Source organism: Alligator mississippiensis, chromosome 5 (assembly GCF_030867095.1).
Source record: "Alligator mississippiensis isolate rAllMis1 chromosome 5, rAllMis1, whole genome shotgun sequence".
In the NCBI taxonomy this organism is placed as follows: Eukaryota; Metazoa; Chordata; order Crocodylia; family Alligatoridae; genus Alligator; species Alligator mississippiensis.
Window position 1 is genome coordinate 46419396 of NC_081828.1, and position 16330 is coordinate 46435725.

Sequence of the window (16330 nt, forward strand, 5' to 3'; positions counted from 1 at the left end):
ACATAAACATCCTTGATCTCCTTTTGTATGATAAGTGCTACATTCCTCTAGTCATTCTAGTATCTATTTTCTACACCAGTTTTAATTTAATCTTTCTTAAACATGGATCACCATAATGGCCCATACCATTCCAAATGTGGTCTTACGAAGGCCTCATGTAGGGACGTTAATACTTCCTTCTCCCAAGTGGAAAGATTTCAATGAATCAGGAGAGCACATAACAGAGGCTCCCTCTGCCTGAAAAAGCTCGCAAAGAAGAATTTTCCCAACTATTTGAGTTGTTCTAATAAAAGATATCACATTTACCTAAAGACCCTTGTCTGCCTGTGTCCTAGGATCACATTTTCCTATTTCATGGCCACATCACATGGGGGTCATAGTCATTCTGTGATCAAGTATTACACCCAGGTCTTCTCCTCTGTAGTAATTTCCAGCTGTAGAAATTGGTTTTGGTCTTTTGGCATTCCATTTTGAACCATTGAATTTATCCTATTTCTATTACTCCAGTCCTTGGTGTGTCATTCAGTTCTTTTTGCATGATATCCAGATCTTCCTCTGTATTGCCAGTGCCTCTTAGATGTATGTAATCAGCAAATTTCATTAGCACAGTCCTATTTTTTTCACTAACATCATTAATGGTAAAGATTACAGAATATTATTGTGAAAATATTGCATAAGATTGGCTCCAAAATGCATCCTTGAGGTGCTCTCATAACAATTTCCCTCCAGCCTGATTTTTTTCCCTTTCAACACTATCCACTCTTGTCTTCCCTTCAGTCAGTTCCTTAACCACCTTGCCATTCTTCTACTGCCCAGCTTAACTGATTTTCCCACATGGCACAGCATTACTGAAATCCAAATAGAGGATATCTACTACATTTTGCCTAGAAAATCAGTGTATTTATCAAAGAGATATCAAGGAATAAAATTATCATAAACCCCGATTTCCTAGCTTAGCAGAACTTGCCACACAATTTCCAATGACCTAAATTGGGGTGCTGCCACATCCATGGATTCTTGCCATGGGATTTAGGATCAGCTTGTCACAGGATATTTAGCTAAAACTTTTTTATGCCAAAAAGGAGAAAAGATCTAGAATTAATGTAGTAAGAGGAGCACTGAGGGGTTAATTATTCAAAAGTATGAAAATATGATGTTAAATTTGCACATTTAAAATCAATTCCACTCTTTTGTGCTTTAATCTAAATTTATTATGAGCTATGGCATGGTTTTGAGAATTGAGGAATAATATGGAACTTGGGAAACCCTGAGTAATGATCTCTACCGATTGATTTTGTGTGTGACTTCTGCTCCTGTTATTTAATTTCTCTGTGCCTCAGTTTCTCCTCACATCTGTTGTCTGCCTTGTTTGTTTAGACCATAATGTCTTCAGGGCTGAGGCTGCCTCCTATTCGAGCTGTTAAGAGAAAAACATTTCTGTCTCAGGGGAAAAAAAATCCAAGATCTTAAAAATGCTTTGTCTTGAATTGGATGAAATGCTAAAATGTCATCGTTTTGGTGAAACAACATTTGAGACGAAAAATAGTGTCATGAGTTAGTTAATGTTTTGCTGTGTTATGTTTGAAATGCTTGGAAAAGATTGTGGCCATTTTTAATTTTTATTATTTGTATATAAAATTAATTTAAAAATACCTGTTTCAAAATGAAAATAATTAACCTGTGACTGTTTCTGTGTTTGTGAAACACATTTCCTAATTTTTTTCAAAAGGAAAGTTCATCAAGATTGTTATGATTTCATGAGGAAAGAAGCCATGTCTTTGAAAAGGCATTTCCAAAGGAAGATTGTTTTAGCAAACATTTCCAACCTTCTCCAGTTACTATGTATGTGTAAAGAGACTAGAACAAAAGGACCTTAGTTTTGATTGGAAGCTATAGACACCACTGTAATAAAAATATTAATAAATATCCCTTCTCTCTGTCCTATGAATGATGTGTAATTAGAATATCGAACTAATGCAAATTTCAGATGACACGGATATGCTCAAATCAGGAGGAGCAATCATTAAAGTCTGAGTGGACCTAACTGCCCTAGTAAATGTAGGTACAAAATAGCTTTTAAGTATGCCATCATCTCTGACTTCACATAATATATATGATGCGATAACCTTACTGTGCACAGCCCTAAAAAATGTGCTGACAGAGAACCTCGGCTAAACACAACCTATTGCTTTGTATTTATGTCAGCCTTGCAGTAACATTTCCAAAAAGTTCATTCTCGTTTTTGCTGCAGGCAGTTTTTACTGATTTTGTGTTTTTTTCCTTTAAAAAATGTATATCTCTCTTTTCCGCACAGTAGGATGTCTTTAAATTATTGTCTGGCCAGGAAACCCGATATCTTTTTCTTCCTTTGGATGCAGTTCAATGTACGCCGGTTTCTCCCTAATATTATCCCTTCCTGTCCGTGAACGATATTTTCCTAACGACGGGGAATATGCGGGTCCTTCCGTGATGCAGTGAATTGGCACGGGGACGTGCCGCCTGCGACAAGACCGGCTTCGTGAAGCGGGCTCCGGATCCTTTTGCAAGAGCCCGACTGGGCTGGGATCCGGATCGCTGCCCGCCGGGATCCCCGAGCTGTCTCATCCGAGCCGGCAGGGCACACCTGGCGCGGGGATCGTGCAAGCCCGCGGCATCGCAACCTGCCCCCCGCGCCGGCCAAGGTGTTTTCTAGCTGCTCGGATGCTGCGAACGCGCATTTCTGTCTCGTCTTCATGCGACATAAAATTAGACTATCCCCCCCTCCTCGTATGGACACCGCATTTGGTTCAAGAGCGAGAGCGCGTTTTCCAGGCGCCAAACCCTCCTGGAGAAATAATGAAAGGGGTTCATTATTTATTTATTTATTTATTTCACGAGTGGGACCCAAGTGGAGCCCGAAAGCAGGCGGGGGCTTGGAGCGGCCGTGGCTGGAGCCCTGTCCCCGTCGCATCCCGGGGCTGGTGTATAAAAGTGTTGGGGGGGGGCAATAAAAGACTGGGCGCTGTTTGTGCTGCCTCCCCGGGGTGCAGGTGATGTCCTAATTCAGGGAGTGAAAACCTGGTCTCACTCAAATCAAAGCTTGCTGCTGATTTTAAGGGGATGAGGACCCCCCGCCCGCCCGCGCACAAACAGCTGTTGGGGCTAGTAGGGGGGTGCCCATTCGCCCGCTATGGCAGCGGTTTGCCTGAGAAATGCCACCCTTGCACTGCGGGGGTGAAAAGCCCCCCCCCCCTCCCCCAACACACCGGCAGCCTCCGCATGGGCGCCCGGCTGGGGCCCGGGGCCCGGGGCCCGTGCCCCGCGGCCGGGGCGAGGATTGGGCTGCGGCGGGCGGGGAGGTAAAGGGGGCTGCGCAGGGGAGGAAACTTATTTAGAGAAGGGGGGAGGGAGAGGCAGGCGGGGAGGTACCAGAGCCAGGCGAGGAGACCGGCTCCGGCAGGACGGGAGGCAGCCGGGACCCTCCCAGCGGCTCCGCTGGTTCGGGGCGGCTACCGCACGGCGGGACCTGGGCTGTCCCCTTCCCCCAGCACAGAGGAAAGCAGCTGGGACCCCCCGCGCCGCCCCGCAGCCACCAGGTCAGTGCGCGGAGCTGCTTCCCCGCGCGGGTCCCCCCGCACCCCGCATGGGCAGGAGGGCGGATTATTTGGTTGCGGGAAAGAGACGTCGAGGCAAAGCTGCGGGAGGGCGGGCCCGAGCCAGGGGTCGGCAGTGGATGTGGACTGGATCCCGCGTGGGGGAGTGGGAGGGTGGAAGGAGCCCGGGCTCCGGCATAAGAAGGGATCGGGCTGAGCCTGTGCCCGGCCTCACGGCCGCCTCGCTGTGTTGCAGCCGCGCCGGGCCGAGCGCCCGCCCCAGCCGCTGCCCCGCGATGTTGGACGGGCTGAAGATGGAGGAGACCCTGCAGAGCGCGCTGGACACGGCGGCGCCCTTCTCCGCGCTGCTGGGTGAGTGCTGCGGGCCGTGCCCTGCTGGCGGGTCCCCTCCGCCTCCGCCTCCGCCTCCGCCCCCGTCCCGGGAGAGGCAGCGCCCCAAGGAGCGCGGGGACCCCAGCCCCTGCCCGGGAGCGTCCTCCTCCCCGCGCACGATCCTGCCCCGGCGCCGCTCCCTGCGCTGCCGCCCCGGCAGCCGCCTTCCCCCGGCTCAGTGCTCAGCCGAAGACCAAGGGCAGCCGCGGCCGCGCCCTCGCACCGGCTCATGGCAGTGAGCGGCGGCCCGGGGTGTGACGGCTCCTCCGCCCGGCCCGGCCCGGCCCGGCCCGGCCCCGCCGCGCTCCCCTCGCGCGTGTCCTCCCCGCTGCCCCGCGGGACGGGCCCGTGCGCGCCGAGACCAGGGAGCGCACACACGTGTCGGCGGCGCCCGCGTCCACCTGCAGCGCCGCCCGGCCCGGCCCGGCCCGGCCCCAGCGCAGTGTGCAGCCTCCTGCGTGGTTTCAACGCACACATGTGTATTATTCGCATGGGTATACACATATATGTGTGTATGTATATATACATATATGTGTGTATGTGTGTGTGTATACGCATGTATATATGTGCGTATGTGCGTGTGTGTATATATGTGTGTATCTATCTATACATGTGTGTATATGTGCGTGTATAGCTATATGTGTGCGCGCGCGCGTGTATATCTATGCGTGTGTGTGTATGGGTGTGTATATTTATATATATTTGTATATATATGTATTTTATCTCTATATGTGTATGTATGGGTGTGTATATTTATATATATGTATTTTATCTCTATATGTGTGTGTATGCGTGTGTATATAGATTTGAGTGTATATCTATATGTGTGCATGTATATCTGTATATGTGTGTGTTTATGTGCGTGTATATCGATATATGTGAGTGTATATCTATATATCTATATACGTGTGTATATATGTGTGTATGTATGTACACATACATATCTGTATATATGTATATGTGTGTATATGTATGAATATATGTGTACACACATACACACACACGTTTTTGCACATACACGATATACTCAGTGCGCCTCTGCATGGGTATATACGCATCTATATGTGTTCAAATGCAGACTGACAGACCGCGAGCGTGCACCGTCCTCCCGCACTATGAAGGATCTCCTCCCGCTCCAACATTTCGATCTCTTCCTCTTCTCCAATTATTTTTTCCCCAACGAAAAAACCACAAGAAAGGATCCTAAGCTCCAGGCAGGATGAGTGCGAGTGTTTGGAGAGAAAAAAAAGACAAAAGAATTCTTGAACGTGTGACTCCCAAATTCTCTCTCTCAATTTTAAACTGCAGCGAAAACAACATACTTAAAAAGCACACGAGAAATGGGGTGGGTTTTTTTCATGTCTAGAGGAGCGGTCCGCCCCGCTTTCATGTCACTGTTCGTACCAGTCAAAAAACTATCCTTCCCTTTTCACCAGATCTGCTCCTCGGGTTTGCTGAGTTAGGATGTCCCCCCTCACACCCCGAGGCGAAGGAGCTTGGTCTTATGTTTACACCCCTCGTTTCATTCCCTGCAAAAAGGGATAAATGCAGATCGCAGCCGGCGTGGGGGGGGGGGGGGGGTATAGCCCCTAAGCAGGAAAGTAACAGTCGGGTGTGTGTGTGTGTGTGTGTGTGCCAGAATGATACACAAAATTAAAAAAAACCCAAAAAACTAGCCCCTAAAAGGGAAGTAATAGCTCGTGTGTGTGTATGTGTGCGCCAGAATGATACACAAAAATAAATGAGAGAAGCTAATAGCTGGGCGGTTGGGGGGGGAGGTCGGGTCAGACACGCCGGGCTCGAACTGGACAGTGAAGCTGAGACTATTTTGAAGGAATCAAATATTCCTCCCGACCCGTTTCAGGGCCAGCCCTGAGCTGAGGAGCCGGCCCCGCACGTGCTCCGTGAACCCGGCTGAGGATCGTGCCCGAGTGAACCCGGGCCCGACTCCCGGTGCAGGCGAACCCCGGCTCCTCGCCGCTGCGGGGACACGGGTTTTCCCCGGGGAAAGTCTCCTGCAAATCCAGCGATCGCGATCCCCCGGGATCCATGCAGCAGCCCTCCAGCTAGTCCCGTTCCGCGGGGACCTGCAGGCAGGGCGGCTGGGGAGTGGGGCTCTTGGAGCAACTCCTGCCCTGTGTTTGCTCGGTCGCAGGGAGAGCGGTGAACCCCAAATCGGTGTGCGAGGGCTGCCAGAGGGTCATCTCGGACCGGTTCCTGCTGAGACTCAATGACAGCCTGTGGCACGAGCAATGCGTGCAGTGCGCCTCTTGCAAAGAACCGCTGGAGACCACCTGCTTCTACCGGGACAAGAAACTCTACTGCAAGCTCGACTACGAGAAGTAAGTGCGCTCGCCCTGCCCCGGGCGGGGCCGGGCCGGGCCGGGCCGGGGAGGGCCGGGCGATGGCTGGCCGTACCCGCCTTTGCCATCCCTCCCGTGCGCGAGCGTTTCTGACTGCGATGGAAAAATGAAGCCCCCCCCCGCTTGATATTCATCCGGGGGGTTTCTTCGGCATGCATCTCAGCGTGAACATGCTGTAGCCGGGTGGGCGGCGATGGGGGGCCGACCGAGGACTGGAAAGTGCAAATCGGGGTCCTCGCTTTTCATTTTAAGTCGCCCGCAAGCCCCAGCCCCCAGGGCCACCACGCACACCAGTCCAAACCCACTGCCCGCCGCAGGCAGGATGAGAGCGAGCATCTCGACTGCAGCGGGTTAGCCTTGGTTTGCTGCCTTTTCTTCTCCCCCTCTCCCCTAGAAACAAATCCCGTAGTTTGGTCTGTGCCACCGGGTTTGGGTCATCTCGGTGTAGCTGTTTCTACTCAACTAATAACATCATTGAAATGTCTGTCTTGTTACTTTGGAGGCTGCTGTGGGCTGTAGGCTTTTTGCCTTTCCTATTTCTCTGCTTTACAAAGGGTTTAGACAATGGGCAAATCTGGTTGAAGTCTCCTTTGGGAGTCAATGGAATGTAGACTCTGAGTTCCTAAATCACTTTAGAAAAGCCTCCAAGGTCACTTAGATGCCTTAAAAGTGTGGCTATTTGGTCTTACAGTGATACTGTCTTTACTGGACTCTTCATTGGATTCATTCTTTTTTTTTTAACAGCATAAAGAACTCTGTGCCTATAGCATTTCTGAGGTGAAAAAGGGGGAGGCTACTATACCTAAGTAGCTGGACAAAATAATATCTACTGTTTTATTAGGTGAGGGGGGAGCACAAAAGATCCCACCCACCCCGCTCTCCTTAAGTGATTTCAGGAAATGGGGATTCCTGCATTCTCATTTACAGACTGAGTTTCTATCTACAGAGCTTATGCTGCCTGCCTTACAGCAGTGCAGGTCCCAGTCTTTATCCTCTCCACACCCTGTAAGGCAGGGCAGTGTTGTTATCCCCATTGTACAGATAGGGAATGGAGGCAGGAGAAATTCACGGTGAAATCCTGGCAAACTCCCACTGAATTCAATGGGGTCATCATATTGCTCTAAGTGACTTGGCCAAGGTCACACAGGATGTCTGTAGTAGAGCAGGAAATTGAACCCAGGTGTCCTGACTCCTAGGCTTACAGCCTAACCACTTCCTCTCTGTAGGGCTTGAAATGTGAGGAAGCTGTGGGGAGAGAGGGGTAGGAGAGATTCCTTCTTGTTAAAACAGGCTACAGGGACTTGATCCTGAGGTCTCTAACCAGGCACAACTTTAGATTGGGTAAGGACTCCAGGATGTGGCCTTTAGTATGTAGGAGGAGAGGAAAGGGAATGTCTTTTCTTATATTTCCACTCAAATCCTTGTGGAGATCAAGACCAAGCCATTGTATAGGCAGGTGGGGGGAGCTGGTTGTGGTTGAGAGCGGTCTAAGAGTACAAGGATCCTTCTCCCCTTCTCACAGCCTATATCAGGGGATGGGCACAGTCATAAAACAGGAACTGCTCCTGTCCTTTCCCAGATGTGCATGGCTCCACCTGTTACTCCATACTGTATCACTGTGATGCAGGGCAGTGGCTCACATTTCATAGAGAAGTAAGGCTGGGAGGGACATCAAAAGATCATCTAGTCCAGCCAGGATTGCAACCTGTGACCTTGGTGTTCACATGCTAGGGGGGATTCTTGTACCCCGCCACAGTTCCCCCAATCTGGGGACAGCTTCTTACAATGGACAGTCACTACCTAAACAGCACAATTAAATCCAGCAGTCTGCCCTTAAGCCTAGTGAAGTCAATGGAAAGACTCCTATCAGTTTCAAAGGGCTTTGGCTCAGGCCCTTGGTGATCAACAAAAATAGGATCTAGTCCAGGTTCCACTGGATCCAGCTATGCCCTTTAGGTTTTCATTCTAGTTCTGATTACCTTAGGCTTTGGAATTTATTTTAGTTTGTGTGTTTGACCCACACATGGGTACAGTGGTTTTGGTAACAGAGCATTCATTCATCATTCCAGCTTTTGTATAGAAGAATAATACAAGTATAATAATATAAGAAGAAGAATACAAGTATGAAGAATAATACAAGTATGATAATATATATATATATATAAATTAAGAAAATTGGATCCTATGGCCCCTGCTACACATTACAGATACTATGCAATTAATTGATTAGTTGCACAATAAACTAAGACTGGCCATAAGTGCAAAGTACTTATCACACAATTAACTAATTAATCCTTCAATAAATTTAGACCAGCCACACATGCAAAATAATTAACACACAATAAAGTTATAAAAGTTAGTGCTTAAAAATGTGTAACAACTCCTATAGTTGGTTTCTATCCAGCTTTAATTTGAACATGTAACAGGGTTCTAACTTATTGGAAAATGGAATATTTTGGTAAAGTTATTTTTTTTCTGTCCCTTATGGTAATAAGCATATAAAAAAGGTGAGTGTATTATAGTAAGGTGGCTTTTGTAATCTTTTAAATTCTATATGATGGATTATTAGTTTAAATGCATCTGATAAGAGCAAAGTTTAAAGGAGAATTTGTGTGAGTTAAAGCTTGGCAGTGTTTTCAAATGCTCAAGATACAATGGAAGAATGCTAGGACCTGAAATGGAGTGCAAAACTTCATGGAAAAATGGAAAATAACTTTTTATTCAAGAATTTGTATGTGTGCAGTGTGTTAATTCATTGATGAGAACATAGCTACTGTTTTTAGTATTGAGATCAAAAGACAGGTGGTGTGTGTCTTCTATTTTAGCAGATTATGCATTCAGAACACTTTTGTTGTTATAACTAAGGAAAAATATTAGATGTCACAATATAACAACCTTTCTGTGTTGCAATATTCTTGGTTCTAGAGGTTGTGCTATCTATCTATCTATCTACATATAGATATAGATATAGATATACACACACACACACTCTCGTGTGTGTGTGTGTATATATATATATATATATATATATATATATATATATATATATATATATATACACACGCACACACACACACACACGTACATTTCCATAGCGTCTGAATATTTAGATAGAAATGAGGCCCAATCCTGCACCCTTTGTTTTATTTGTATATTAGCCAGTGAGCCAGATCCTCAGCTGAGGCCAATTGGTTAAGGTCTATTGAAGTGAACAGAGCAATGCTGAATTACACCAGTGGAAGATTTAACTAACTGGGTCTATCTGTATGAGGAAGAACTACCTGCAAAAATAGCAAGTAAAATCTCAATTATATATGCAAGTAATGCAGTTCCCTGTGAACATACTTGCCAATTCCCATTATAAAACAGCTTTACTTTCCTTTTTTATTAAAAATAACAATGTGGAGAATATGAAATAGTTTTTACAGTTGTATTAAGGGCTTAGTCCTATATCACTTAACTTCATGGGAGTTTTACCATTGCATTAAGAGCCAGATCAGACCCTAAGAGTCCAGAGAAAACAGTGACATGCATAGGGTTTTTGCAACCTGATCACATATTCATGTGAGAGCATAGGCTATGTGGGGGGAAAACCTCCAGGGTCTCTTTCCCTTTTTGGCTGGTGTACTACACTTGTATGCATTTAATATCATGACAGGAGTTGTTTTACAAATCTACTAATCCTCTTCTCTTCTCATTCTGTTTATGGTTTGTTTTTTCATGTGCCAAATGTAGGGGTAGTTGCTTAAAAGTTATGTATTCATAGAAACACAGAGACTTGTGCAAATCCACCAAGTATAATGGTATATGGTCTTGGTATTATTAGTATGAAATTAACACTGAGAGCACACCTAATGTTCCGAAAAGCTTATATTAAACTAAGGTATAATTTTGTAATGATCAGTTGTTATTATAGGTGGGTTATATTTTAGATCTGGCTTAAATTTCAAATATAAGCAAATCAATGTAGCACCCCAAATCCCACCCATGGGTACTTGCATCAGAATTTATGCACATAAAAAAAAATGTTTCTCAGCCTAGACCTGCTCCCATAGAAATCAATGGCAAAACTCTCATTCATTTCAGTGCTAGAGTGAAATCCTCCCCCACTGAAGTCAGTGGGAATTTTGCCATTGACTTCAAGTGGTCCAGGATTTCACTGTCTTTCTAAAGGTTTTATTATTCAGATGAATGATTTCTATCCAGAGTGCCCCTAAATGGCATTTTACATATCACTAATAGCTATAGTTTTACCCTTGCTGCTTGTATCAGTAGCGTTCTCTTATACCACTCTATACTTGCTGTAGATTAAAGCCCTGTTTTTAAAAAGCCTGTTAAAGATTAATAAACGAGCAGTAGGTGAGAGAGTGCATTTAGTCATGTTGCAGGTGATTATAAGCAACAATGTAACTTGTTGGATGCTCTAAGAGTTGACTAATCATTGATTAAGACCCCTCATAATCATTTACTAATCTTTTATAAAGCATTTATATATATTAAAAGAAGTATTACTATAAGTAATGAAGGGAAATATATTTAAGATGACAACTGGTGACATTATGTAACAGCAAATGCTTGTATAAGCCCAGAAATTGCCAGCCAACTAAAAGTGCCATGCACTGAGTATCTTCATATAGGAATCTGAGTGAATATGGATATACCCAGAGTGGGCCTCATTGTACTAAGCACTGTATAAATACAGAGCAAGGATAGTGGCTGCCCCTGAAGTGTTGACTGTCTAAGTAGGCAAGACAGACACTGGGTACAGGAAACGGTGTAGTGAACAAGCAGAGGGGACAATATGATGGTAGCAAACACTGTATTAGCTCACTGATTATTTATTTATTTATTTTTAAGTGGATTTAGTTAGGAGGGGACAAACTAGGAATGAATCCTCTTCCCTACACCCTGGATGCCCAGAAGCTATTTTTAGGATGAGACCGCAGCCCTAGCATCCTGCAGTGTGGAGGGATAAGAAAAAGTGGGTTTCCCTCACTCCTTTCAAAGCCTCCTGTGCTGACCAGAGCAGGGCTTCTTGCTACACAAGGGCTTCTGTGAAGCTGCTTTGCCTCCCATACCCCAGAACAGCCCCTGGGTGGGGCCAAGTGTTTCTCTCCAGACTGGAGTAAATTTCACCCCTGAGAATGCTGTAGTCAAACAAATCAGTATTTTAAATATCCTTGTGCCTCTTCTTCATTTTCTTTAGAAGTGTCCTCCAAAATTCATCATTTGCCTGTGACCCGAAACATTTGTTCCAAATCATTTTTTTGTTGCCAGTGCGAAAACTGACGACACACTCATCCTGATTTTCTTCAACGGACCAGTTCATTAAAGATCATTTGCCTGATGTTTTCTCTAAATAATGTTGGTTCTGCAGACAACTTGAAGACTGTTTATCGCAAGCATTTGATATTTGAGCTTAGAGTCATTTTGATTGGAAAGTGAGGTCCCGCGGTACTGTTTTCATCCTCTGACTGGATGGAAGCACATCTTCACATTGGGGTTCCACTGGGAACACTTGTGATTACAAATTCAAAATTTGCATTACGTGTGAAATTGTTAACCACTGCTTGTATGCTTGCTTAGCTGGTTTAGGACCAGTGCCAGCTCTTGATCCAAGTGTAATATTCATCTGTATTTTGCTTTGTGGAAGGGACCCCAAATTTGAAAGAAGGGCCTGCTTGTGCTGAAGTCAGTGACAGTTTTCCTTGTAACTTTAATGGCAGCAGATCCAGGCCTCAAATTTTCATTGTTATTTTCACATAAAATGAAGTTCTGTGAATCAGGCTTAGCTTTCCCCCTGTGCATGAAATGTATTATTGCAGGAGTTCAGAATGAAATACTTGGTGCTGGTATTACACAGTGATAAGAAAGCATTATGGTTCCCCTTCTATACCTTACCCACAAAGGAGATGAATCTCACCTTTCCAACAACACGCCTCAGCTCATTAACTCAAGATACCACAGTTGAGGCTTTCAGCACCAAAAGCCACTATTATATCTTGTCTTTTTAGTTAAGATAGTAACGGGCTTACTGTCATTACCAGACATTACCTTCTCAACTCAAACTTTCTGCAAATCAGATCAGCAAATCCCAGTCTTGAGAAAATCTTCCCTGAGAAGAAACAGGCATTTAGAAGGATGGAATTACTACAGCTGGTCAGAACATTTTTGCCAACATGCCAAGCAAATGGTGTGACTGAAGCCAAATTATTTTTCATGGAACTTTCTTGGGAAGTTTTGGGGATCTTATATGGAGAAGGAGAGAAACTGATGGTTGGGGTATTAGCCTACAGCGTGGAAGAGTTGGGTTTAAATCCCTGCTCTTTCATGCTACAGTGAGCTGGAGGAAGGATTTGAACATGGGCCTCCTATGTCCCAGGCCATTGCCTGAACCCTCCAAGACTGTCCAGAGCAATGCTTAGATACACAGCTGCCTTTACAGAACTACTTTAAAGGTTCTGTATTCCTACCAACCCAGAACAAAAGCAAGTGTGAAATCCTTGGGCGTAGCGGCCTTTCTGTCTTTTGATCAGCTCTAGGAATTAGATCAAGAAAGTGAAATCTGAATTTCTGCAGAAACAGCAATTGGCAGCATCGCACATGACATGATCCAAAACCTACTGAAATCCATGGAAAGACCTCCCTTGACTTCAGTGGGCTTCAGATTAGACCCTATATCAGAGATGGATGCCAAAAGTGACTGGGATGTTTTGCTGTATTAAAAACTAGGATTAAACATTTCACCTTTCCTCATTGCTGTGGGGCTTGGGGTTGCATTTTGTTTCCTTTTGGGCACAAATGCATTACTCAGAGAGCAAAACTACATCTGTAGATGCTCATATAAAAACTGGGTGTATAAAACCAGAGTCATAACCATTTGCTTTGAGTATTATAATTTTTTATTATTTTGGCATCACTATTGGTAAAATAAAATATAACAAGGAAAATCAGAAAAATAAAAATCATCCACTAATGACCATGTTAGTTAGCTGAGGCTCAGAGGATGAAGTGAAGAGCCCCTGAACTTTCATCTGTAGAAGGACCCAGTCCAGCTTTAAACACTAATTAAAAACACTTCTTTTTCAGAATTTATTTCTCCCATAATGTGAGTGGGGTTCCTGTTTGGGGCCTTATCGATTTTTTTTTTTTTTTTTTTTTAAATCAAAACAGACTAGGAAAGGCAAAATTATGACTATTATTTTATATTGCTGTGTTTAAACACCACAAAACATTGCTTACAGAATAACAAAATAACTTAGGAAGGAGGACAGACAACCAAAATATTATGGAGCAGATCTTTCCAAAGCCTCTAAAGGATATAGGAGCATAAATTCCAATGACTTTCAATGGCACTTGTGATTATAAATCTTAATGAAATATTCATATGCTACACAATAAATAAAAGGGAACTTAGTCTCTACCTGAATTAAATAGCATTCCTGCCTTCCATATTTAAGGAAAAGAATTTCCAGGGCAAAAACATTATCAGGCCCATTATTTCAAATATTCTTTATGCTTTTCCTCTCCTACTACTCTGTTTTGCTTATTAACAATAATTTAAAAGCACAGTAGGTTGAAAAGAATCTCTGTCTTTCCCCAAGAAAAAATATAATATAAAATTTTGATTGGAGAGTTTTTTAATTAAAAAAATTGGAAACCAAAATGAAAATATTGGTTTCAATTTATTTTTTCTTTCTTTCCCATTCCCCCTTTTAAACAGTCCTTGTGGGTTCTGAAAATGCATCTTCAAACTAAATGCAGATTTTTGTCTTTGTGTGTCCTTTCTTCATCTGTGCAGTAGGGTTGAGTATACTTGCCAGCTTCACAAGCGCATTTTATTAAGACCAATAAGCCCACAACATTAGCTGGGATAAATGAACCTCTACCTCCATAGAGATTAATTGATTCACTCCAGCTGCGGATCGGTCCCAAAATTACAAAACATTAAGTATTACTCTCACAATTTCTGGATACTAAGCAAATGCAGGATAGTTTAACAAACTACTAAAAGATGTGCTGTTGTGTTGCCAGCATTCACAACTGTTATCGGTAGTCTTACAAATATATGGAAAGTTATGTAAAGCACTAGTTTCTGAAATCATGACACAAGGATCTTAGCTTTCTTTATTTATTTATTGAAAAAGTAAATTTCTGGTTGCAAAGAAAAGCTTGGAAGAGTGACCTGAATACACTGAAGAGACTGAAAAACCAGAAGCAAAATACAAAAAAGCTCCCTAAATTATCCTTTAAAAAATCTCAGGATCTTTAAGCAAATCTCATGACTTTTGTGGTAGAAGTCTAAACTGTTGTTTTTAAAGGTAGGGTTGGCAATACAATTGGAAGAGACATAAGAAGCTAAGTCTTTTTAGTTTATTCAGCACAGAACAGGAGATGCCTTGCTCATGGTCTAACAGTGTCTACAATAGAAAATTATTTCAGGCAGTTGATATGTCTATGATCTAACAGACAAAAAACGTTATGAGGTTGAATAGCTGGAAGCTGACTACTCTAGGCATAAGGCACAACTGTTTAACAGTGAGGGTAATTGGCCACCCGGATGTGATGGGTTCTTCATCACTTGCTGTCCCTAAATCAAACCTGGCTCTTTTCAAAAAAGATGTTATAGCTCCAGAAACAAATATAGGCTTGATACAGAAATCACCGAGTTGAAGTGGTTTTCTCCATGCTATGCAAGAGGTCAGAATAAGTGATCATAATGGACTCTAATAAACCTAAAACCGATGAATGACTGAAATGAGAATCTATGAACTGCTGTTGTAGTGGACAAGAGGGGAAGAGGTTTAAAACATTTTCACAACTTATCTCATTTGTGACAGAGCAGCAGACTTAATGTGCATAATAAACATAATTGCATAATTAGCTGCAAATTGCAACTGTTTATTCAGCCTACAATCTGAATGAAAGGGATTCTACTAATACCTTCCAAAATTTAATTATCAAATTCAGCATCACCAAAATGAAATAATTAACTGAATGATACTGCCTGTCAGGAAATATATCTAGCAGGAAGGGAAAAGATAATTCTGAGCTATTCCAACAGCTGGTGGTTCTTTTCTTTTTTGAGGTAAAAACTTCTTGTCAGTAAAAGGCAAAGAGGGTTTTGCCTTTGAATTCAGTGGGCTAGAATTCCCCTCCTTATTTTGTCAGATGTTGATATTATTCGTATTATGATGATCTGGTCCATTTTAGACCAAGTGTGGGTCAAAAGCCTGCGGCAAAGTCTCAGGGATAGTACTAATATACCATTTGTCCATATGCAGGTAGCCTTCACCCTGTGAAAAAAGCCACAAGTAGATGATAGACACTTCTAAAATGGTATAACCCTGTCTAAATAGTGGCAAATTTACCCCATGTTGAATCAGAGTTCAGTCCATACCCCTATAGGGTAATTTGGCTGTGGATAGATCAAATCCTCATAGCCAATTATCTATTCAGAAATTTCTAGTAGGTCCTGCTCGATCTCTGCAAACCTAATTCAATCAGAAGTTATGGTCTGTTTCAGAAATTATCTGGTGATGTTCTCTGGCCTGAGCTATGCAGATAATATATGATTATAACTGCCCCTTCTGTGAACTTTGGGGAAAATTGGATTCAGTTTCGGTTTCCTTTCTCCAAGTTCAGGAGTGTGTTAATTTGGGATTCTGTTTCTACTCAGCATAAATATTTTCCCTGGGCTAACAGCTATGATGCGTGAATTTACAGGGTGGTTAAAAACGCTACTGTCCTGATTAGATAGTGGTCTGTGTCCCCTTAGCACCATACAAATGGTTGCACAAGGTGTTGTGTGTTGGAGCATTAGGGCAAAAGTCAGGATCCTGAGTTTCAATCAAGAGCCTGCATTGCAAATATGGGCATATGCACATGATCATGTATTAAATACATTATCATTAATGTATTTTGTCCAGTCCTCAAAGCATCCCATCCAGAAGAGAAGGGGAGAATGCATATGAACTGATTTGCTTGGTAGTTAGAAGTGGG

General features: G+C 43.6%; 1 protein-coding gene across 1 annotated transcript in view; it reads left to right on the forward strand.

Annotated features, from left to right (window-relative positions):
- The first annotated feature begins 3414 nt into the window (after positions 1 to 3414).
- Positions 3415 to 16330, forward strand: part of LMX1A (LIM homeobox transcription factor 1 alpha) — a 121607-nt gene continuing 108691 nt past the window's right edge. The window contains exons 1-3 of the mRNA XM_006272928.3: positions 3415 to 3575; positions 3829 to 3944; positions 6121 to 6307. Coding sequence (XP_006272990.1) covers positions 3869 to 3944; positions 6121 to 6307 — 263 coding nt within the window. The 5' untranslated portion in view covers positions 3415 to 3575; positions 3829 to 3868. The remainder of the gene's footprint in view (positions 3576 to 3828; positions 3945 to 6120; positions 6308 to 16330) is intronic.